General features: G+C 42.6%; 1 protein-coding gene across 1 annotated transcript; it reads left to right on the forward strand.

Moving 5' to 3' along the window:
* Positions 1-1,931: 1,931 nt before the first annotated feature.
* LOC140152649 (uncharacterized) lies at positions 1,932-23,300 on the forward strand. The gene is made up of 3 exons (XM_072175084.1): positions 1,932-2,775; positions 17,814-18,043; positions 20,576-23,300. The coding sequence occupies exons 1-3, from the start codon at positions 2,575-2,577 to the stop codon at positions 23,148-23,150; spliced, it is 3,006 nt and encodes a 1,001-aa protein (XP_072031185.1). The 5' UTR covers positions 1,932-2,574; the 3' UTR covers positions 23,151-23,300.
* Positions 23,301-25,256: the final 1,956 nt, after the last annotated feature.

The following is a 25,256-nucleotide window of genomic DNA, read 5'->3' on the forward strand; positions in this document are numbered from 1 at the left end:
ATAAAATTCTCTGCTTCTTAAACGACATCAAATGTGCCACAATTGGGTATCACGAATCGTTATATATGATGTGCAGTTAATATTCATATTTTCTTTTATGCAGAGGATGCTTCAGTTTTGACAGGAAAAATATTTTCTTGAAAACCCTCTCACTCGGTTATTTTAAAAGGTAACCACGCTTCCCTAGAATGTGCAATAAATTAGCATTAAAATTTTTCTTATTCTAACAGCAAGCGTTTCTAGAATGTATTTTGGCGAAATGTGGTGTGACCGTGTTCCTATTATTTGCTATATTGTCGCCCAAAACATTTGGGATGATTTCTTAATTTTCCTCCCTCTCTTTACAAATATTTAGGCCCTAAACAAGTTATAAAAAAAATAATAGGCCCTACTGGTTTCCAAAACGGACTAAACGGTAAAGCCTCTTTCTTTGTTTTTTGCGCCAATGACCCCAGTTTCTAAAATTAAAAGGCCTACTGTAACTTCTGTAAGGGGTGGTGCAATAATTAGGCCTATGTGTACCCCTGGGTGGTGAATTATAGGGGTGGGGGCAAAGTTTTTGGCAGGCCAAAAGGGGGGGGCAAGCATTTTTTGGCAGGTCGATAGGGGGGGTCAAGCGATTTTTGGCAAGTCGAAAGGGGGGGGGGCACAGATATTTTGGGCACCGTTTCTATATTAGGCCTATGCCCTAAAAGGTGTAGGAAAACGTTAGGAACACGTTCAAATATGCAAAATTTCCTACTCGCTGCGCTCGCATTATATGGTAAGACAATTTAAGGTTGTAAATCAGGTTCCCAAAAATCTTGCATTGGTAAGGGGGGGGGGGGCAAAGATTTTTTGGCACAACAAAAGGGGGGGCAAAAACGGTTTTTTGGCACGTCAAAAGGGGGGGGGCAAGCGATTTTTGGCAGACCATTTTGAGAATTCACCACCCCGGGGTACACATAATTATTGCACCACACCTAACTTCTGTAAGGCCTACTTTTGAGGGCTGGTAGTACCATGGAAGTGCCACCTGAACATTAGGCCCTACTTGTTTATTCATTTGTTTGTTTGTTTACCGGTAGGCCTATTTATTTATTTATTTATTTATTTATTTATTTATTTATTTATTTATTTATTTATTTATTTATTTATTTATTTATTTATTTATTTATTTATTTATCTATCTATCTATCTATCTATTTATTTATTTATTTATTTATTTATTTAGGCCTATTTATTTATTTATTTATTTATTTATTTATTTATTTGCTGTGCAATGATGAGCCCACAGGGAGGTTCAAATTTTACGGCGTCCCAAAATTCAAAATTGCTTCCTCTTCTCACAACAAACGGTCTTCCACTCCCACTTTTGGGTTATAGGCCTATCTGCGGCGGGACGTTTTAGGCTAGCCCTTTTTAGCCCTTTTTAGAGCTATTTAAGGGCCCCATGTGTCTTCCGCTTGCCCCTCCCCAGCTAATTGCCAATATGAGTGATTAGGCCTACTTGCCAGTAGTTTCGGCTGGCCAATTGCCTCCTGAAAATTTTCTGTTACTGGGGAATCCTCCCCCCCCCGGCTTCGGGCCTATAGGCCTATTCAGACTCATCATTAGGCCCGGCTAGTAGTGATTGGGGTGGCAAGTAGCATTAACGAAAAAAGGGCGGAAAACTAATGTAAAAAAATACCTTTGGTCGCCAACAGGCATACAGCGGGTAATTTGGGGTTGTAACACATCAAATTCTGCATGCCAAAAAAATGTTGAGAAAATAATTTTGCTCCTCGAGTGTACTGTATTCAAAGCCAGGCCAAAAATTTCTTTCCCCCTGATTTAACTCTCCCCAGGGCTCATTGCACAGCCACTTTATATTGCCCCCCACAATCCCATACTATAATATTTCCACACTCAATTGGGCGAGCATGGGCATACTTTCTGGCAACACTGCTCACGCTAATTAATAACCATGATGGCCACTGTACAGTCAAGGTGAATGCGGTATTTAGAAGCGAAAATACAGTTTGAACAAGTGAAAATTCATTGTTTTTTAAATTCATATATCAGCCATGGTGTTCCGGGGACGTGGAGGAAGACCTCCACGTGGCCGGGGGATCCGTGGGCGAGGTAGAGGACGGGGATCCGGATATATACCCCCCAGAGGAGGGCTAGGTAGAGGGTCGTTGCTGGTAGATGGACGTGAAAAACGTGATAGATCGCGTTCAAGAAGTCGAAGCCCAAGATCCAAACGCCATAGCCACAGAGACGAACCGTCGTCGTCAAGTCGAGATAAAAGTCGGAGGGAGCGTTCGAGGGAACGTTCTAGTGACCGTGATAGATCTAGAGACCGAGATCGACGTCATGAAAGAAAAGCACATTCAAGTTCAAGTGAAAAGGGCAGGTCAAAGCATGACAGATCCGTATCACCATACAGACATGACAGAAGAAGCTCCAGCAACATGGGCAAACGTTCTGGAAGTCATGGCAGTGATCGAGATTCCCATGATAAAAAGCGTAGACCTAGATCACGTTCGCATAGTCCACCCAGTGACAGATCAATAGGAAGAAGTCCAGGTTATAGTGGTAGTCCTCCCCGAAATGAAGAGTTTTATGATGAAAGACCATCCACTGCAGCGGCATCGGGTTTTTATGGAGATATCCTTGATGAGATCAGTCGTAGTAAGTAAGTGGGATAGTCCAGAAAGGGGTGAATCACCAGATCAAAACAGAAGAGGCAGAGTCTCCCCAAGAGAGTCCCCTCGTCGAGGTCAATCTGAAGATTTCCAGTCTCCGAGTGGGGTAAGTACACGTACCGGTATTTAATTTGAAGTTTAGGCAATTTACTGTACAGCAAAGTTAAATAGAAACGTCCATAGAGCGAATTGAAAGAAGGGCAATTTTTCATACAACACACATAAGTACTTACAGTGGCGTGCCGATATACAAACTCATTTGTTCTAGCACAGCATGTGTTATGTACCCAGACTCAGTCTGGTGACTCTGGTAACGTCATACGCAGCTTGCTCGAGAAACACTAGCCACGAATTTGCTCGCGCATCCGTGAGCAAATTCGTGTCTAGTGTTTCTCGAGCAAGCATAAGCATGTGGTATGAATAAGACAAGGACACAAGTTTCAAGACAGTGAAAACGGATCAGCAGTCAAATGAGTGTTTAACAAAACATGATAAAGTTCTGCAATATGAAAGTGTACATAGTGATTTTGTAAGTGTGCATGCAAATAACAATATTAAGCCATTAAAACATTTATCCCCCGGGCATTTATCTTTAGAACTGGCTCAGTTTTCTGACTAAGCTTGCCGCAAAAGGAGTATCACACGGCACTGAGGCGCTTCAGAGCTAGTACAGTAATATGATTACAAGACACAAATTGGCACTGCTTCAAGTATGGTACCGGTATTTAGAAATTCAAACCAACTTCATGAAATGACCCTACCGGTACTTAAATTATTATTTGGCTGTTGGCAAGTGAGGCAAAGCTGCAATTTAAAGCCATGGTCCCACAAGTACATTAATATTTTCTACACAGACACAGTACAATTTATACTCTTTTGTTTACACGCATTCAACTACAACTTCAGAAGAAGGTTCATTCACCAGATAAATTTGCAGTAAAAGGGGTGGGGGGGGGAGATAATCCTATTGGTTTGGATGGATGATTGTCTTCAAACTTAAGGCCCTTCGCACTTGATTATTAGTTTCCTGTTTAAGATTTTGAAAAAGGGACGAGGTGACTTTTAATTATTAATTATTAATTATCTTTTATTTTCTTTATTTAGTTTGAATTATTACAAGCAACTATTGACGCGTTTTGACTAGAGCGGGCATTTAATTATTTCACAACAATATTTGATTTTATAAATAAGTGAAGGTGGAGTTGTACTCTTTGTTCATTCATCATTATTGTTGATGTTATTAAAGTCAGAAAATGGCAAGTAGAAGTAGTTGAAAGTTATTTTAAAGGAGAAAATTAGAAATAAAAATAAAATAATTAATTATTTTGAGATTTTCAATTTTGGACGCGGGCGGTAAACAGGAAACTAATAATCAAGTGCGAAGGGCCTAATACAATGACCAATGTCAAATATTGTCCCCTTTTTAAATGCAGCTTTGTGAAAAAAATGAGAACATTTTTAGCGTAAATTATGTGTATAAATGCCAAAATTAGCAAGCCAAAAATGTTGACCAGTACGGTACGTGTGAATTCTGGTCCGGCAAGCAACATGTGTCATATTCCTGTCCGTGCATGTCCCGATGGAAACCGGTTTGCCACAGTAGGCGTACACCTTTACTATTTGCCATATATATATATGGTCATTTTCAACTTTGGATTTTTAACATTTTGATCCGTAGTGTTCTAATAAAGCCACAGAATTCCATGATTTTTGGCCACATAAGTCATCTTTGGGAGTTACTGCGTTCTGTTTTAGCAGGCTTAAATGTACTTAATATTGCCATTTTGAAAAACTGTAAAAAACAGTAGTTCCATTTTTGTAAAAACCTGTGTTTTCTTCAGTTACATGTAGTTCATGGATAATTTTTCTTATCCTGAAAGTACGGTCATATGTTCAGTAAACACTGCCACATTAGATTTAATTTTGAACAGCCCTGTATTTTTGAGAACCGGACTTCGATATTTGTCGATTCGGAGGCTTCATTTTCCGTTAACAATTGTTAACAAACTTTGTGGGTATAGCTTTGGTTCATAATTCTTGGTTATTTCTTCACTTCTTCTTGATTCATAACAGTTGATATCTTATCTTGAAATGGGTAACAAAAATTAGTCGATTTGCAAGCTTTTAAAATTTTTATAAAATCTTGACTTCAAAGAGCCGATTTTCCGTTAGCTTTTTTGAAGCCTCCGAAACAAACTGATCAGCAAGCTTGGGTAAATATAAATAAAAGAGCTCATCCAATCTATTTATCAAAATGTAGCAAAGTAGATCCTCAAGTCACTTGTTTTTAAATCGTGGAGATATATATCACCGTTTGAAAATGGGACCCAATACAAACTTTCCGTTAACAATTGAAGCCTCCGAAACAAATGAAGCATCCGAAACAACAATAAGATTAATTATCATCTATGCATTTATCTAAATTGGTGTGTTTCATACTGATATCTGCATTGTAATTGTTACTTGATATGTGCAGAATGTCATAAATTAAAAAATTGTTGATATTATGGTTAATGTTTGAAAAATATACTGATACCCAAGAAAGCCTGTTTCGGAGGCTTCACATACAAGTTAACACCATAATGGGTGAAAAAATTAACATGTGATAAATCTACATCTGCCGCATAGAATCATTGATTCAATACACACAAGAAAATAACAACTTAGATGATCCCAACAGTGTTGTTTTCAAAAAAACTACTTCTGCAATGTTTAACCATTGTTAACATGAAGCCTCCGAAACAAACAAAATGACTTGCTGTGATAATTTAATTTTTGTCACAACTGAAATTCAATACTTAGAAGCAAAGCATGAAAATTGGTAATTGTGATATTTTTTACCTATTTTTTCATGTCAACTTGTAGTATTTAGCCAAATATTTTACTTTTATGATCACCTGTGTTGTAATAACTGAAGCCTCCGAAGCACAAATCGCTTGAATTGCCAATTCTAACAAATACAATGTAACTCGTGAAGTTAGACATAAATTATTTTAGGAACCCAATTAAGGGGGTACTACACCCCTCGATAAATTTGTTTCTATTTTTGCATTTTTCTCAAAAACTAATCACACACTGGTAACAAAAGTTATGTATATTATTGGGGCAAGGAATCCAATTACTAAACTGGAATTTCAGTGACCCAAGGCAAGCGGTTCGTTATTTATGATACGAAATAAGGTACCGCTAGGATGTACCTCATTTCCTATCATATATATGAACCGCTTGTCTTGAGTCACTGAAATTTCAGTGTAGTAATTGGATTCCTTGCCCCAATAATATACATAACTTTTGTTACCAGTGTGTTATTATTTTTTTGAGAAAAATGCAAAAATAGTCACAAATTTACCACAGGGTGTAGTATCCCTTAAAACTTAAAAAATATGTAAAAGGTTGGGAAATTTCCATTGTAAATGACACTTGATGTTTAAAATTTTCAAAACTGCAATTACAAACATAGCAAAACATGGTACAAATGTATAAAATGTAACTTATATCTGTTGACTTACTTTGGAATGGGATTTCACATACATGTACATGTATTCCAGCTTTCATGTCATAATTTTCTGAGCTTATGTAAAATACATTTTTTCTTAGATTTTAACCAAAATGTTATGGAAATGTCAAATTTTTTATTAGAAATCAAAAGGTTTAAGCCTTGAAACATTATTTTTCTGGAATTTAAGTTGCTTCTATGCATGATTTCAGTAAACAAACATATTTAAGTGGTTTGAAATTTTGACCGTAAAAATCAAAAGTTACACCCTTTACTGTGAAAATGACCATATACCACGTCCTTCCCACTACCAGTTTTGGAGGTGTGGCATGCTCATATCCAAAGCAAAACAGACATGATGATTGTGACGACAACATGCTGCACTGCCCTTACATGTACGTTGTTCAACGCAAAATTTGTTTTTCCAAGGTGCATTTTTGGCTCTTTCGCACCTATGCAGTTGGCCACGTGTTTTGAACTCGCCACCCTTAGCGTTACATCACAAATATTATGAATTTTTACACCAATCAAGTTTCAAATTAGAATATCTCCACAACTATCAACCCTAAACTAGCAAAAGTATACTTTTTTGGAAAGCTGAAGGCAAAAGCAATTTAAATATACACATTTCAACTCACTGTACAGGGTGACCTTGAAGTTATACAGGGTGGAATAAAAAAATCCAAATAAAAATGGGTCATTTAATGCATTGCTTATTACTAACTTGCAGTTATAAACTGAAAGTAAACAACATTGATTTTGTTAGAGGTTAGGGGGAGCCTACTGACTCTGGAAGAAAAAAAATCACAGCTGTTTGGTAATCTCGGAATACAGGGTGTCCCAAAATATGTTCAAATTTTTTTACAATTCAACATTTTGTACTGAAACATTTTACCCCTAACCCATACAAAAAAAGGAAGTCCATATTTAGATTCCTCATCAAATTTCCTCTCAGAAAATGTAAACTTTGACTATGATAGGATAAGTAATTAAAAATTTAGGGCAACTTTTAGATTTTGAAGACATCCGCATTGCTTACTACAGTGTTTAATATGAAAACGGGTAGTTTTGTACATAAAGGTTTGCATTTTATAGACTAAACCAATCATAAAGAGTTAAAAATGATTAAAAACAATGAGCAGAATTAATAATCTTTCAAAAGAGCTCTTAACCATGTCTGTAGCCCATATGGATGCAAAGATATGATCAGTTGATTCAACGCACACACACAAAATCTTTATTTCCCATAGACTTTGCACATACCGCCACCGCCTCATCCGCCACCGCCTCATCCACCACCTTGGTCATTCTGAACTCAAACAACTCTAACTCCACTATCTTAGATAAACAATTCTCCTTTGGAGGTCTGTTAGGGCAGTTATATCTAGCTACAAAATGACACCAAACACACTTCAATACCTTTTGTTTAAGCAGAGATATAGGCCTAACAATTTGAACGAGTCTCGATTTGGAAAAGCGTAACAACACCACCATTTTTGGGTGGCGAGTTCAAAACGCGTGGCCAGTTACTGATTCTGAAAAAAGGAAACAAAATACATTTCCCAGTGCAATATGTACATGAAAGTAAACAATTTTGGGTTAAAATTAGACAGGAAAAAAATTCTATCCTGCCACTACCGGGAATTAAACCGGGTACCGGTACATACATGTATTGATAATGTCAAACCAGAGGTGAGGGTCTCTACCACTACATTATTGATGCAACTGTGATTACTACAGACATTTAGAGCCTATACATGTATCAGAACATCTTGGAGCAAAATTTATTGCAGTCTCCTCAGCAGCTAGTTTGGTTCCATTCTCTCCACACAAACTGGCTGCTAAGGAGACTAAATTTATTGTGTTTACATGAATAATTGCCTACCAACGATTTCAAAGGCTGTGGAAATTTCAGACTCAGTACACGGTCGATCTTACCGCTTCCGATGTTGATTAAGATACTTCTTGCATCGATCCCGAGATGCGGAAAAAAAACCAATAGTCATTTTGTCCCACATAAATGAATAAATAACAAAAACCCCCCGATCCCCCGAGTGGACTCACCCATTCGGTGACGTCACACACGATAATCATCCCTTATCCTCCTTGGTTTCTAGATGAGATAGACGTGTGGATTTTTCTTTACCTACGCTAAGTATCATTACGAACCAAAGGACAAGATATACAGTTTGTTTGTTACACCTGAGGTAAAAACCAACCAGTATAGTACGCTAGGGAGATAGTTTTGACGACATTTTTCGACTAGAAAAGTGACAAAAACGATCCAAAACTTAGCTTGTATGAGTGTTTCCGTCAGATACAGGACACACGTTTTTCAAAATGGCCGCCCTTAGGACGCCATTTTATTTTTTGTTCTCACGTGAAAACAACTATAGCAGACTAGTAAGTTACAATAGATGTTTGTACAGTACTGTGTATACATGTATGGTGAGTGATTATCGCTATGTTTATGGTGTGCTCTATCGTTATATCTTTCAGTGCGCCTGATGACGAGTTACTGCTAAGAGTTCGTGGGTTTCGAAGGACCAGCCTGACAAATCTATACCAAAAGGTTTTCAGTTTTTCATCCCTTTGTTCATATATTTATTATATCATACCACTACATCAGCGACAGCCACTGTGCGTGTGGGTCTGTTTATTGGGCTTGAGCTTGTGTTCGGGGGGGTAGTGCTGTACGCTCCCGATTACTACAATGTCCAGGCCTTGTCAATCATGCCCTTCCCTTGTGGCAGAGTGGGACCCGCATCCACTCTGCTACACCCACAGGGATTGCTCTAAATCAAATAAGTGTGCTTCCTTTTGCATAGGCTTATCGGACATCCACTTCGAGGATTTAGCGCTCGTTTGGGGCTTCGACACAGACAGAAGACGAAGACTAAGAAACAGAAGCCTACAGGTAAGATTGATATGGTAGGTACTAGCGCTGACGGCAAGGGCCACGCTTAAGGTAACCTCTGGGGCTCCGGTCCCGGGCAAGCAGGCGGACCCTCCGGGACTGCTAGCGAGCCCGAAGGCCTAGCAGCCAGCGAAAGCACTGACTTTACGTGTAAGCTAGTAGCAGGCAGCAGGGCGGTACTTGCCCTAACAGGCGAGTACCAGTCTACCAGTGAGATCTCTAGCGAGGCTTCTTGCAGGTGGACACCCGTCTATTGCTGGCGAACGAGCGGGTCTAGCACCCGCGGAAGTAGCCGGCGACGGACAGTATGCCAAGGGTACCCGGCTTGCCTGGGTTGAATCTAGCATACAGCGTGCAGCGGACTTGCCTCGGCCGGTTCTGTAGCACGCAGCGTGCCAGTGGAACCCGGCTTGCCTGGGTTGATCCACGGCACGCAGCACGCTTTTCGCTCCCGCAAGGGTCGAATGAAAACGCGTGCATGGGTTTAGCAGAGACGATACCGGGCTAACGCTTGGTGTAGTCTTAGCAGAACCAACTGGGGTTGTCACACGGCAGCGTTCCATGGCGGGACCGCCGAGTGATTCCCTGGGCCTTGGAATGGCTGCCGGCTGTCCTCCGGGACTGGCTAGCGGCGATACCGGGGTTGGGCTCGCAGTCTCTCACGGGACAGCGACCCAAGTGCAAACAGTGGCAGCTACCGAGACGAGCTACGGCTCGACTTCAGTGGTAGCCACTATGCACGCCCATAGCTGCCGTGAGTGGTCCGCCACACACAGCGACCTTGGCGAGGCTCAAGAGGTTAGGGTAGGTAGTTTGAACCGCCTGGCTGATCAACAACCCACTTATGTCCTCGAGAGCCAGCAGAGCGTGGGTGATCCATTACAGTCAATGGGTCAATTACCCTCTTATGATCGATCACTATCTATTCAGCGGAGCATGGCTCCATTGATTGATACTGCCTATTCAGGTAGCGAGGTGACTGATCGAGGGTATACACGCTCAGCTACCCGTGATACTAGGCAAGCTCCTTTTAGCCAAGGGACAGCCAGTATAGCGGGTACCCATACACACAACTTGATCCTCTAGCGGGGAACGCTGTGAGGCATGGGTACAGTGGTATGCGCAGCCGGGAGCCCTACCGGGCACCCTACGCTACAACCACGCAGGTACCGCAGTACTGCGTCCTGGTTACCACAGTCTCTGTGGCAACAGGGGGAGGCGGTACTGGTACTACCGCTCCATGGGGTTTCCCTGGTGGCGGATCCTTTCAGGGTCAGCTACCGACAGGGTATGCCCGTGGTATCCGCCGCAGGGTGGTTTCTTCCACGGTCTAGCACCGTGGCAAGTGCCGCCTAGCGCTGGACAAGCAGTACCACCAGTTGTTACCCAGCCTGGGCGGCGAGTGGCTAACCCTGATACAGCTCAGGGTAGGCCGCATGCTGCTATGGCTAGGGCGACAGCAGCGAGAGCGTCGCGGATCCCGGGTGCTATAGCTAGCATCTCGGGTCTAGCGGAGTACTCCCTCTTCTGCTGGTGTTCAGTTGGCTAGCCACACGGTGGCGACACCTCCCTGTCCACCTTCAGATGCCCGTCGTCAGATCTCTTCCTCATCAGAGAGTGAGTCAGAGTCTGAAGGCGAGGGAAAGGAGTCGGAAGATGAAACCAGTAGCGACTCACAGTCTGATGAGGCTGTGCAGCTAGCTTCAGGTATCCTTCCCCCGCTTCCCCGTGAGGAACTCGCTAGCAATGGTCTGCCTGCGGACACCGCTGAGGTGATGAGCCGTGTGGCCCAAGGTTTGGGCCTGGCTTTCTCTCAGGAGGAGTCCGTTCAGGAGGACCAGGGCATCTTTTCAGTAGGATGCCCAGCTAGCGCGTCCCACACAAGGGTCGCCTGCACTTGCATTCCCGGCGGACCTCAAGGGTAGGTTTCAGGGGCTGTCAGGCTCGCTGGAGCTTCGACGCCGCGTGCTCGCACGCTTCCACTGCGTCTTTCGCAGGAGGACTACGAAACCTACCTCAGGGTCCCTGACATGGATCCAGACGCGTTGCCAAGCGCCTGCCGCTAGCGGCCAAGGCGCACGGGTCGTTCTCCCCCCAGTGGGAGGAGGAGCTAAAGCTCATCGATAAGCGAGCACGCTCACTTATCAGAGTCTCTAGCGTCGCTACCACGCTTGCCGAGCACCTCGGTAGGAAGGTAGCGAACGCGACCACGGGCAACGTCGAACTCTTCCATGAGGTTAATCTGTTAGCGGTGCTAACAGCTAACCTCAACGAGAGTTCTATGGGCCTAGCCCATAGGATGTCATCTCGCCGCCGGGAGAATGCATGTCTGTCCCTCCAGTCAACTTACGGCTCCGACTTTGCTGAAGCAATGAAGAAGTCAGACTCGGTGGGACAGGGGCTACTCTTTGGACAGGCCTTTTGCGCTACGGTGGAGGACCGGGCAAAGAAGGCCACCAATGAGAGCACTCTGAAGAAGTCAGAGGCTGCCCTGACCAAGGGGAAGGGCAGTAAGGCGAAGAAGAAGCACAAGAAGAAGAAGTCTTCTAAGCGTTCTTCAGCGCCAGCTCCGGCTTCAGCAGGACGCCAGCACCACAGACTACACCCGAGCCGAGGGCTACTCCAGCACCTCCCAAAAATCTGGGAAGCGCAAGAGTAGTGCTGGATCGTATGGCAAGCCCCTAAGAAGAGCCGTTCTTCTAAGGGTGGCAAACCAGATCGGTCCCGAGGGCACGGCGGTCGACAGTCCATGCCGGCAGGCCTTGGACTTCCACAGGATTCCCCTGTGGGCGGCCGCTGTGCATTACGCCCAGAGATGGCATGCCATCTCACCGGGCGCCTGGGTATTGTCAGTGGTCAGTGGGGGTTACAGGCTGGAATTTACCAGCCACCCCTCGTCGCCTGCACGATTCAGAGGTCCACGGTAGTGCCGCCAGACGGCCCCAGCGTCGGGCACTACTGTCAGAGATCACTCAGCTTCTCACGAAGCAAGCGATTGTCCCGGTCTACCCCCTTTCACCAAGGGGTTTTGGAGCACTTTTTTCTGGCTCCAAAGAAGACCGGCGATTGAGGTTCATTCTGAACCTCAAGCCGTTGAACGAGTTCATCAGGCCCAAGAGGTTCAGAATGGAGACTCTCGCCTCGGTGCCAGCCTGCCCCATCAAGGGTATGTGGGCGGCATCGCTAGATCTCTCGGACGCATATCTGCATGTTCCGATCGCACCTCAAGATCAGAGGTTTCTACGCTTCAAGGTACAGGGTCAAACTTACCAGTTTCGATGCCTGCCATTCGACATCACCTCCCCCAGAGTGTTTACACTCCTGGTCAGGGCGGTGGCAGCGCATCGAAGCGCAGGGGAGTCAACATGTGTTGCTACCTGGACGATTGGTTCATTTACGGACGCACCCCACTGGAGACACAGTGTCTCGTGGAGTTAGTAGTCCAGACGGTGCGGGACCTGGGATTTCTGATCAACGCCAAGAAATCCAATTTGGTCCCGACGCAGACACCTACACTATTCTTAGGGGCCCAGATCAACCTCAAGGAGGGGATCATGCGGCGCCCTCACCCGAGAGGGTGATTTAACATGGCGAGGTGTGCCCGACTCTTGGCCGAGTCAGAGGGGCACCCGCTGTGGCATGGATGAAGGTTTTGGGCCTTATGGCCAGTATGGTAGACCTCGCACCGCACTGCCGCTTTCACATGAGGCCTATACAACTACACCTTCTAGCCTTTTACAGGCCCAGTCGTCACCCAATATCCCTCGCGGTTCCGATGTCGGAGATCGCGCGAGAGGAACTCTGGTGGTGGACCCATCAGCCCAATTTGACTCAAGGTGTCAGGTTTCCTGCACGTAGTGACGACCGACGCGTCAAAGCTGGGCTGGGGGGGCCACAGCCACGGGGACTCAGTCTCGGGCCTATGGTCGGCCACGGAGACGGAGTTCCATATCAACCTTCTCGAACTTTGGGCAGTGGAGAGAACTCTCCAGCATTTCGAGAAGGTGATCGTGGATCTCATATCGTTGTCCAAGCGGACAACACAACCGTGGTGGCCTACCTCAACAGACAAGGGGGCACCAGGTCACCACGGTTGTGCCTGCACGCACTACGCCTGATAGGGTGGTGCAAGGCCAGGCAGATTGCGTTGAGAGCGATGCGCGTAGCGGGAGGCACCAACATCCTCGCGGACGATCTGTCACGAGGAAAGGTGTCGGGACCTACAGAATGGTCCCTTGCTCCGCAGGTCGCCCAGACGATCTTCGAGGTGATGTACCACCCCTCGATAGATTTGTTCGCATCTCATCGAAATCATCAGCTGCCGGTGTACTGCTCGAGGGTCGCAGACCCACAGGCATTCGCCGTGGACGCTCTGTCCGTGAGACTGGGAGGAATGACTGCTTACGCTTTCCCCGATCTCACTGCTCGCAAGGGTGGTGACCAAGATCGGGAGGAGGATTGCAACGTCATTCTGATAGCACCGTTCTGGCCGAAACACCTGTGGTTTCGACCGATGGTGGATCTACTGGCGGCACAGCCGCGAGTACTCCCCGAGTTACCAAATCTACTCCGGATGCCCGGAGGAGAGGTACCAAGTCTACCACTAGAGCACCTGCAGTTAGCTGCATGGCCCTTATCAGGAACGTCTTGGCGGAGGGAGGCTTTTCATCAGAAGCTGCTTCTCTCATCGCCAGGGGTAGACGCGAGTCTACCCTCCGTGCGTATAGTCAGCGTCTGGCTCCCTACTACGCATGGTGCGATGAGAGAAATGCATCTCCCACTAGAGCCCCTGTGCCTCTAGTGGCAGATTTTCTGACAGAAAAGTTCAGGTCAGGACTTCAGCAGGCAACGATAGCCAACTACAAGTCAGCCATTCTCTCGATTCATCGGGATTTGAAGACGGGTCGACTATCAATTCAGATGGGTCCCTAAGTCTTCTTCTCGACGGTATGTTCAACGGCGCCTGCGGAAAGGAAGGTGGTCCCTCCATGGGACCTCAACACAGTCTTGGAGTATATTAAGGGTCCCCTTTTGAGCCCCTGTCAAAAGCGACCCTTAAATACGTCACTCTTAAGCGGCCTTTCTTCTGGCGTTGGCTTTCGGGGCGGCGCTGCTCGGAGTTGCACGCAGTCTCGAAGTCAGCCTCCGTGTTTACCAACAACGGAGCGACGCTGTTTCTTCGCCTCGGATTTCCTTGCAAAAATGAGCGAAGTACATTCCGACACTCGCCCTCTTCCTACCCAGTATTGGCCAGGGTTCGTCAATAGCGAAGACAGGTTGTGGTGCCCGTGAGGGCGCTACAGCACTACCTTGGCGAACACAAACCTTAAGAGGGCTCATGACCGCTTATTTATCACTCACGCAGAACCGCACGGTCCAGCCGCTAAACAGACTCTGGCACGGTGGCTGGTCCAGGTGTTGGTGGACTCGGGGCGGCAAAAGACGCCGCCCCAAGGCCCACTCAACCAGATCTATCTCATCTTCGTGGGCCTACCATAGGGGGTCCCCATTGAAGAGATTTGTCAGGCTGTGTCCTGGAAGAACCCGTCGTCCTTTTCCACGGTTTACTACAAAAACGTAAACCAACGACCAGGCGATAAGTTCACCAGGGCTGTTCTGCAGAGATAACATGGTGGTTGGGTATCAGGTGTTTTGCGGACAATCAGAATTCCAACATGGTAAGAACCAGTGTTTCTATTCTTAACCACTGCACTTTCAGTTCAGGGATTTTTGTCTGTTCACGTAGTCTTTCTGTTTCCCGGCCGTGAGGGGGGGAAATAGTTTGACCTCGCGATTACCATGCTACCATGCTCTCCCGATCCTTATCAGATGCTGGCCAATCTTGTACCTCCATCCGTCGGTTACTTGCTAGATCGATCTTTCAGATGTTGATGCAAGAAGTATCTTAATCAACATCGGAAACGGTAAGATCGACGGTGTATTGAGTCTAGTCCCAAACAAAATGTTTGGTAGACTCATAACCGTCGCGATCTTACCTTTCCGATGTTGATTATCTCGACCCCGCCGCCCCTAAGTTTGGCGAGTAGGGGCTGCCCAAGTCGGATAAGGGATGATTATCGTAGGTGACGTCACCGAATGGGTGAGTCCACTCGGGGATCGGGTTTTTTGTTATTTATTCATTTATGTGGGACAAAATGACTATTGGTTTTTTCCGCATCTCGGGATCGATGCAAGAAGTATCTTAATCAACATCGGAAAGGTAAGATCGCACCGGTTATGAGTCTACCAAACATTTTTGTTTGGGACTATTATTTTTTCAATTCATTTCATTTCATTAAATACATATTGACTTGGAGCGTCAGATTTCAGGATGGTAAGTGAGAAAAATATGATCTACATGTATTATCATATAGGCTCTGAGAGTGATACAAAAACATATCAACAATGAAAAATATTGGGGGGGGGTGCTGATGCTGTCTATCGGGTTACGGTAACCTTCTAAACTGTTTTTAAAACATGAATGAAGTGGTAGAAATATCCCAATTCATAACTATTTTTTGGGCTATTTATTTTAAGCTAAATAAGGTAGTCATGTTTTGGCTATGACCTTTAAAAAATAACTATAAAAAAAAAGCAACCCACCAACCCAATTTTGAAAAAGTTTTTTGCCTTATGGACCTTTAAATAATTCCATACATATGTATATTGTGCATTTTGATGAATATGTACCTCGCAATTTAAATTTAGTGCTTGAGACTAAGATAAATGTCTAATGGTCCAGGAAATTTTCATTATAAAATACATATGATCATGTAAGGACTCATAAACAAACCGAAACCGCAAAGAAATGCAACTGTAGAATCAAAGCAAATTGTCCCCTCCGTGGAGAATGCTTGACTGAAGCAATAGTGTACAAAGCTACTGTAACATCTGATGTGGAATCTAAAGTATACATAAGGACTTTCAGGAGGACCGTTCAAAGATAGATTCCGCAACCATACAAAGTCCTTCAGACACGAAAAATATGAAAAAGAAACTGAACTTTCAAAACATGTTTGGAACCTCAAAAGAAGTAGGCCTTATTCCAATTGGTCGCATGTCATGAGGTGGTCCATTTTGTGTTACATGGTCAAAATGGTCAAAAAAATTATTTTTTAATATGTTATAGATATTGTAAAACTGCAACATCTCATACCATTTTTACCTCAAAAATGTTTATCGTTTTGGCGTAATTGCCTAATTCATAACTAATTAGCCCATAGGCCGCAATGTAAATCAAAATTTTCAAATGCGTTTTTCTCAAATTGGACCTTGTTCACATAAAATACCCCACAACAAATGTCTGAAGTTGGATTTTGTCCAATGTGCTAGGATATGTTCACAACATAGTGATGCATCAGTCTCACCCTTCAAAAAAAAATTATGTAATCGCATTCACAATATACATGGTGCGCCAAAAAAGTTGTTATTTTTAAATTAAAATTTAATTCATAATTCATATTTTCCCAACACTACTTCCTACCATTTTTATAATGCAAAAATTAGTTTCCTTGTGCAATTTCCTTTCAGAAAATACATACATTTATCATGATACAGTGAATATTAAAGGAGATATGGACCTTTGCAGTTTTTGCATGTGATTGCATTGACTGCTGTGCATTTAGAGGCAACCCGTGGTACAAAACGTAATGAGAAACTAATATGGAATATGAAATTGATCCATTTTGAAGTCAATCTTGTTTCTTTGAGTAATTGGCTCTAAAATGAGCCATTAAAAAGCTCAATATGACAAGGAGTTATGAAGATACAATAATTTATTCAAACCAACACTATGGAAATCTTACATTTTTCTATGCTAATACATTACTCCTCACCCACCTGCTCCTCACCCACCTGCTCCTCCACCCCATCAATTTTCAATTCCAGCTGATGTCATTTATTTAGTTTGACTCACTTTTAAGTACTAGTTTACACAGTTTTAGCCCTGTTCTTTAGCTCTAAAATGAGACCCAAAGTACCTCAATAGGACAAGGGGTTGGTTCACTATGACATTTTTCATTCGCCTACATTCGAAAAATTGTAACACCTCCACCTTTTTAGGGTACCAACTTGTGACATGCGACCAATTATGAAATTATCTGGGAAATAGTTAAACAATCAAACACCAAGAGACGCGAATCCGGTCAATGCAATCTTTGTCTAGAAGAAAAACTTTATATTCTCAAAATGTCTGAAGAAACCCTCTTAAACAAAAGATCCGAACTTATCTCAAAATGTCGCCACGCAAGAAAAAAGAAGTAGGCTCAATTAAGTTGTTGTTATGATTTTTGATTTGCGGTGCCATTAACATTGCGCGGAAAATTCACATCTATTTCGCGTAGGCCTATCCGCGTGGGTCTACTTTGCGTATGTTTCATATCCACGCGTCTTTATGCGTAGGCCTATCCGCGTAGGCCTACTTTGCATATTTTTTTTTTTTTGGTTCCGTAATCAAGGATCATAACAACAACAGCGCAATAGTCTGACGATCGCCGTGAGGCGTGAAACTACTAGTTACTAGATGCTGAATATTATTTAGCCAAAATTGTTTTATTATGATGTAGTACATGTACATGTAGGCTGAGAGTGATACTTTGAGGATAACATTGCTTTCATGCTAAATATTCAGAATGTACTGTCATGTAACTTTGACTGTACATTGTACAAGAAATGTAAATACCGGTAATAATTGTTGCACTATTTTGTGCACTCCCACCCTTGTTTTTATTAGCCCAAGTTTAGGAGCAGTAAAGGTGTGTCATCAGCACATCTGCAGACAGAGTCACTACGGATTACAGTTGGCAATGAACGCTTCCAAGGGAAGACTGCCGAGCCAGAGCGAGAGGACACACATAAATCAGCAATGGACCGTCTGGGGCCTCCAGTCAGCCAAGAATTGCAGGAATCTGAAGATCTTGATGATCTTTATCAAGACTTACCACCTCCAGCACCTATTCCAAGGTAATTAATTGCCATAATTTCAGGGGTTCAGTTTCATCATGAATGCTAAGCAAAGCTGGTCTATGATTCTGAACTTCACTTAAATTCAAGCAACAAATTATTAGAATTGACAGATTCACATCAATGTGTTGTTTTTTATAGTATAAGGGTAGGACTCTTGTTCGATTTATGGTGCAAAATACACATCTTTTTTCTCATTTCGACTTACTTCAAGTTGAATTTCCAGTTTATCAGTAACTTTAAGTTTATTTTGATGTAAAAATATTTAGTTCTTTTTAAATAACAATTAAACATGTGAAAGAATAATTTAAGCTTACAGCCATTTTTTTTAAGTGCACAAATTTTGGCGGAAATAATGCGATCGCACATAAGTCTGGCCCTTACCCACATACTCTCCTATGGGCATTGGTATGCATGTTTTTTACTGATCAAAAGCGCTGGAAATTTGGAAACCGATTGTTTTAATTGTATGCCCCCATGTACAGTGTACATGTAAGACAGAAAACACAATGTGACAAATTGACCTTAAATGGAGAGAACATAAACTTCAAAGGAGGATGATCTGATTTAGTCCATTATTTCCACTGACCTTGCAAAATCCAAACAACATTTTTCAGCCCAAATGTCACACATGGGCTTGCAAAGAAATCATGATGTGGGGAATGGGGATGAAGTTGTCAATCAAACCAGCCTCTAAATCGGCCTGAATTTTTTGTTTGTTGGTTGCTTGTTTGTACTACATGTACCTTTTCTTTCACAGGAGTTAAATTGAAAGTGGATTTCAACAGTACCAGATTTTAAGATAATTAGTAGGGCCTATAGTAAATAAACTCATATAAACTAATGATTGATTTTCAAACAGTTTGAAGACCTGGTGACAAGGTAAGAGGTCCTCAGTTTTGGTTTGGCAAACTTCTTATTCTTGACTTTAATGAAATTTGGGCTAAATGATCTTGATACATTTTACTTTTGCGTATCAATGACATAGTCAGTGACTTAATAATATTGAGGCATCTTTTAACATGCATGTGTACGGCCGTGTGTCCTGAACTCGCCACCCTTAGTGTTACATGACAAATATTATGAATTTTTACACCAACCGGGTTTCTGATTAGATTATCTCGACAATCATCAACCCTAAACTAGCAAAAGTATACATTTTTGGAAAGCTGAAGGCATAAGCAATTCAAATATATACATTTCAACTCATTATACAGGGTGACCTGCAAGTTATACAGGGTGGAATAAAAAAGATTTTGATAAAAAATGGGTCACTCAATGCATTGCTTATTACCAACTTACAGTAATAAACTGGAAGTAAACAACATTCATTTGGTTAGAGGATATGGAGAGCCAACTGACTTTGGAAGAAACCAAAATCACAGCTGTTTGGTAATCTAGGAATATAGGGTGTCCCAAAGTATGTTAGATTTTTTTACAATTCAACATATTTTGAACCTAAACATTTTCCCCCTAACCCATACAGAAAAAATATGCCCATATTTAGATTCCTCGTCAAATTTCCCTTCAGAAAATCTATACTTTGACTATGATAGGATAAGTAATTAAAATTTTACAGTAACTTTTAGATTTTGAAGACATCTGCATTACTTACTATACAGTGTTTAATATGACAACGGGTAGTTTTGTATGGAAAAGTTTGTATTTTCTAGACTAAACCAATCATAAATTATTAAAAACAATTAGTAGAATTGTTTAGCTGTAAGGCCATGAGTGTTTTAGATGCTATATAGAGTCCAAATCCAATTTACAGCCTTTACAGAAGCAGATTACGCACTAAAAATACCAATCCCATAGAGTTTGTGTGTACCACATCCCCACCACCACCTCCCCCACCACCGCCACCCTGCCCATTCTGAATTCTATGAAGCACAGTGTCAGTATTAAAAAAGTTCAAGTATTTCTTTTTACAGGGTTGAAAGTGCATTTTATTTAGCAATAAAATGAGACCACAAGCATGACAATACCTTCTTGTTTGACAGAGATACATGTATCATCATTTGTTTTGAGTCGACTTTGGCAAAATGTAACGTCGCCACCTTTTTTTGGTGGCGAGCTCAAGACACACAACCGTACAGCAGAGATTTTAGTGTTCAAACATCTTGGGATTTGAAGCTGCAGTACTACAGACAATAAAATTGGCTTGACTGTCACTGACTGCATTGCGTTCAGTGATAGGGGCCTGAGAAAATTTGGAATCTAGCAAGTTGATTCCCAGGAAATTTCAGGCTGTGGAGGGAAATTTTGCTCCCCCTTGTAAGAAATTCATAATAAGAAATGTTGCTATAAATCATGGAAGTTAAATTTGGTTAATAAAAATACCTTAGGTCCTGATGGTGAGGGATGGTACAATGTACATGTGTACGTGATACAACAGAGACCCATTGTCAGTTCAGAGTGAATGCATATGATCCATTATGTTTTCAAAATGCTGTAGATAATTCTGAAATATACTGTAGTTAGTTTTAATATAATATCAATATCTTTTGTGCTTTGTTCCTATTTCTTTAGTATGCCACATGAAAGGAAGAGCTTGCCAGATTTCTCTATTGGTAACACCACACCCTTGAGAGATGAAGCAGCACAAAAGGAAAGAAAGCCACTCAAACCAAAGAGTAAAAGTGGAGATGGCAGACAACATGGAAGTAGCCTTGATAAAGACAAAAGCAGAGAGAGAGGAAAAGATAAGGATAATAGAAGCAAACGAAGCAAGGAACGAGATTATAATAATGATGATAAACCTAAGATTAGGCCTAAAGATCATGAAAAAAATAGGGAAGATACAGGACAATATCCTAAAGAAAGAAATCACAAAGGTAATAGCAGAGAAAGAAGTTATGAGAGAGATAGAGGTGATCTACCAAGAAGACGTCCTGACTTCTCACCATCTGAACGTCACGGTAAACCTGCTGGTGCACCTCAAACACCACCTGTAGATGCTGCGTTAACCCAAGCTACTTTACTGGTGCAGAGTATAAGACAGAGTACATCAATTCGAGGAGATCAGCGCCCAGGTGCAGCTGGTAGCCAGCCTGTGGGAGGCTCTGGTGGACACCCACCACACACTGGTGCACCCTATGCACAGCAAATGCCTGGAGGTGCAGATGGTATGTACCATCAGGGCTCCCAAAGCGGCTACCCTAGTGCACCTGGTGGTCAATTCCCAAGTCATCTGCCACACCTGCCACCACCTCATCAGTACCAACAGCAGGCTGGTCAACCACCAATACAGCAGCAGCAGTACCCACATACAAGTCAACAATTACAGCATACTAATCTACCACCCCAGCAATACACTCAAGGGGACTTAAATCAACAGCATAGATTTGCACCAGTGCAAGATGCATATAAAAATCAGCAGGGTACCCCTTCAACAGAATATAATAATCCTTTTCCATCATCTCATCATGGGGGCCATACCCTACCAGGAATGGAGCCTCAAATGCAGAAGAAATTACCGGATGTTCATTTTGGCTCAGTAGATGAGGAAGATCTGTTTTTGTATGGAGATACAGGTGACAACAGTCAGCATGTTAAACATGATACTGAAAAGAAACGGGAACAGACTCCATCCACGTCAGATTTTTGGAGCAAACGAGCAGGGCCCATGGAAGAGTATGTTCCAGAAGTGAAACCAGCGGTAGCGGTAGCGGTACCAGCCCCTGTAGAAGAAAAACAACCAGAGAAAACATCAGGAGAGATTGAAGATGATCAGATAAAGAAAATTTTATCTGTGATTGGTTTTGATTTTGATCTTGCCAAGAAGATAGCTGATCAGAAAAAGCAACAGGAAGAGGAAGAAAAACTTCGTCGACAAGCTCGTGCCAGTAAGAAATCAAGTGTGAGGCCATCAAGTACTGATCCATCTGATTCACCACAAACTATAACATCTCTAGCAGGACAGCGTGAAAATCCACCTCGAGCTTCATTTAATCCGTCTAGTTCATTTCTAGATAGTGGACTACGTCAAGCGACAGAGTCCGGTGGTAATGCAGCTAGCTTTATTCATGATGCTAAACAAAGTGCAACTCAGTCTCAGCAAGGTTATGAGCAGCAGCATGAAAGAATGCCAATGCCGCAGCAAGTTGCATCTCAGCAAAGTGCTCCCACTTCACAAGCACTGCTGCCTACACCCCATCAACAAGGAGTGCCGGCCTCTCATGAACAAGGGTTACCGCCTCAACAAGGGGTACCCTCTCATGAACAAGGGGTACCACCTCAACAAGGAGCACCACCATCTCATCAGCCAGGTCCTTTTGCACTCCTTCCAACACCAACCACTATGTATGATCAGTATGGTAGGCCTCTTCCACCACCACCAGAACTTTACCCGCCTCACTCTCAACCATTTCAGCAGTATCAAACTGCTCCTCCTCCACCATTTTTCCCCCATCCAGGTGCTCCCCCTCCACATCAACAAGGATATGTACCGCCACCAATTCAGCCACCACAGCTTCCGTATTATCCTGACCAACATGGGACTCAATACCCTCCACCTAATGCACCTCAACAAGGATATGATCAATCATATCCCCCAAATAGTGAAGCTTCCGGTGGATATCAGCCCTCGCATAGTTATCAACAACATTCTCCAGAAAGATATAGCAGAAGCAGAAGTAGAGGCAGAAGTCGAAGTAGTAGTAGTAGAAGTAGTAGCAGTGGACGTTCAGGATCATCCCAAAGCTCACGAAGTGAATCTCCAGAAAGAACTCCACCCCCGAAAAGATCTAGAGATAGAAGCAGATCACATAGCCAATCAGTTAAAGATCATCATGAAGACAGAAGATTCAAAGAGAAGAGTAAAGACAAAGGTTTGCGTCGAGATGAAGAGTATGGTCCAGAACTACCATCAGAGAAAGAAGGGTCACAGTCACCTAGAAGAATTGTACTGCTACCAAAGTCAGAACGTGAAGAATCAAGCCGAAAACGGAAATTTAAAGAAGTTAAAGAACCTGATGATAGTAATTTTGATAAGTTAAAGCATTTAGAAAAGGCTGAGCTCAAAAAACTGAGACAGTTGTACAAAGATGAAAGAGAAGCACTTGAAAAAAAGAAAAGAAAGAGGAAGAAAAGGAAAGAATTTTAGAAGAAAAGAAATTACAACAAGCTCTTAAGCGTAAAGAAGCAGAAAGGAAGAAGGAAAGAGAATTGGATGAAAAGAAAAGGGAGGCGATTGAAAAACGGAGAAAAGCAGAAGAAGAGAGAAAGAGGAAAGAAGACGAAAAAGAAAGGAAAGAAGAAGAAAGACTGAAAAAGGAAGATGAGAAGCAACGTAAACTACTGGAAGCACAAGAAAGAGCCCGGCAAATCAAATTAGCCCAAGACAAGCATATATACAGCAAACGGCTCGAGGCACTGGAGGCAGCTCTTGCAAGACTGAGGAAGCAAGAAGGGGAACTTTTGCGCAAGAAGCAAAGAGAAAAGGCGGGTCACAGAGATCCAATTTTGGCTGAAAATAATAAGTTGCAGGATGAAATTGCCAGTCAGTTGAAAGCGTTGCGCGTAGCATTCTCAGAAGGACGAGTACAGCATATCAAGTTTGAAGAAACGATATTCAAAGAAGAGATCAAGCTGAGAGATAAGGCGCTTGAGACACAACTAAGAGAGGTTGATGCAAGGAAGGCAAAGGAACAGAATGACAGAAAGGTAAGCTTGATAGTAATTTTCGTTGCAAAATTCTAAGATGTGAACTATTTGGTTCATCAAGTTCTACTTGCAGTGGTGTAGTGTGAGTCATCCTATGGGGGGGAGGAGGCATCGACCATGATCGGGGGGCACAAGCCATTTTTCGGCAATTTTCCTATGGGATTTTCTAAATTTTCAAATCGATGGGGGGGGCACATGCCCCGATGACACTACGCCACTGTCAACTTGCATGACTGTATGTATTGATACCATAATAGATCTACGTCCCCTGTGCCATGCCGTAAAGTTTTTTTTTTTTTTTTGTAAATTGTCTTGATTAACAGTCATTCTGTGCAGTTCATTTGGAATGAATGGAAATCTTAGAATTTGTGGAGCTATTGGTATATTGCATATCATTGATTTGATAATACATTAATGTTCACAGCATCAGTATCTGCTTTTTCTGACTAGGGTTGCATCATGTATGTAGTTTATGTATGATATGCGAAGTACTTTTTTGACAACAGGTCATTTTTGTCTCGCCTAATAAGGCAGGAGACTATGTAATCACTTTTCCGTGTAATCGTGAAAACAAGCGGTCAGGAATTCAGGCGAGACTCTTTGTTCGAGAACCGCCTTGTTTAAAATACATGTTAATGAAATACCTAAATTTGCCCAAGCTTGAAATCCTTATAAGTTAAATAAGCCTGTAGAATACATGTAGATGTACATAGATCACTGGCTGTACTGTGTTGCTTCCTGACAAATGCATGTGTGTAAGCTGTCAAGTGATCAAGTGGAATAGTAGAATGTCTCTCAGTCATGAGCTAGCAGATGTGTTGTGCCAACAGTGTTCTTAAATATAAGTAGCATTGGCAATAACCTAGATCTTTATCAGCTCCCTTAAAATTTGTTCTTTAATGATTGATTGTGCTAAGGTATGTTACAGAACTTACCATGGGAACTGGTAAAGATCAAGGCTGCTGCATAACCTTGACCAACCAAGGACTGTGGTATTTAATGTTTGCAATGCATGTGGTCATTCACTTTGCAATTTTGATATACATGCTACTGGGGTACATATGTAAAGGCATGTGTATGTTTTTATTTGAAGAACACTGTTAAACCAAGTATTGGAATATATTTTACAGAGTTCAAAGTCATCAAGAGCAAAGACCGATGAAGAGAGAGCTGAGCGGCAGCCCTTCCAGTTCACTTATACCGATCCAGGCAATCACTGGTGCAAGCTGTGCAAATTATCGCTGCAAAGTCTCAATAATCTTTTTATCCATTTACATTCCAAGAAACACATGCAGGTAATGTTCATCTTATTATTTCATAGTAGATAGCTATGATATTTTTATTTTTTTGTGTACAAATAAGTATTATGTAATTATGAAATGTAAGCCTAGTGATGCCAAAGTAGGATCACAAATTGTATCTTAAATATACCATTTAGGTTTTCTTGCATTATCATAAATCATTTCCACTCGACACTCGACACAATTCCATCACAATGTTGTGTACAATATATACTCCAATCACAGATATTATAACTAGAAATGAG

The sequence above is a fragment of the Amphiura filiformis genome, chromosome 5 (assembly GCF_039555335.1).
Source record: "Amphiura filiformis chromosome 5, Afil_fr2py, whole genome shotgun sequence".
In the NCBI taxonomy this organism is placed as follows: domain Eukaryota; kingdom Metazoa; phylum Echinodermata; class Ophiuroidea; order Amphilepidida; family Amphiuridae; genus Amphiura; species Amphiura filiformis.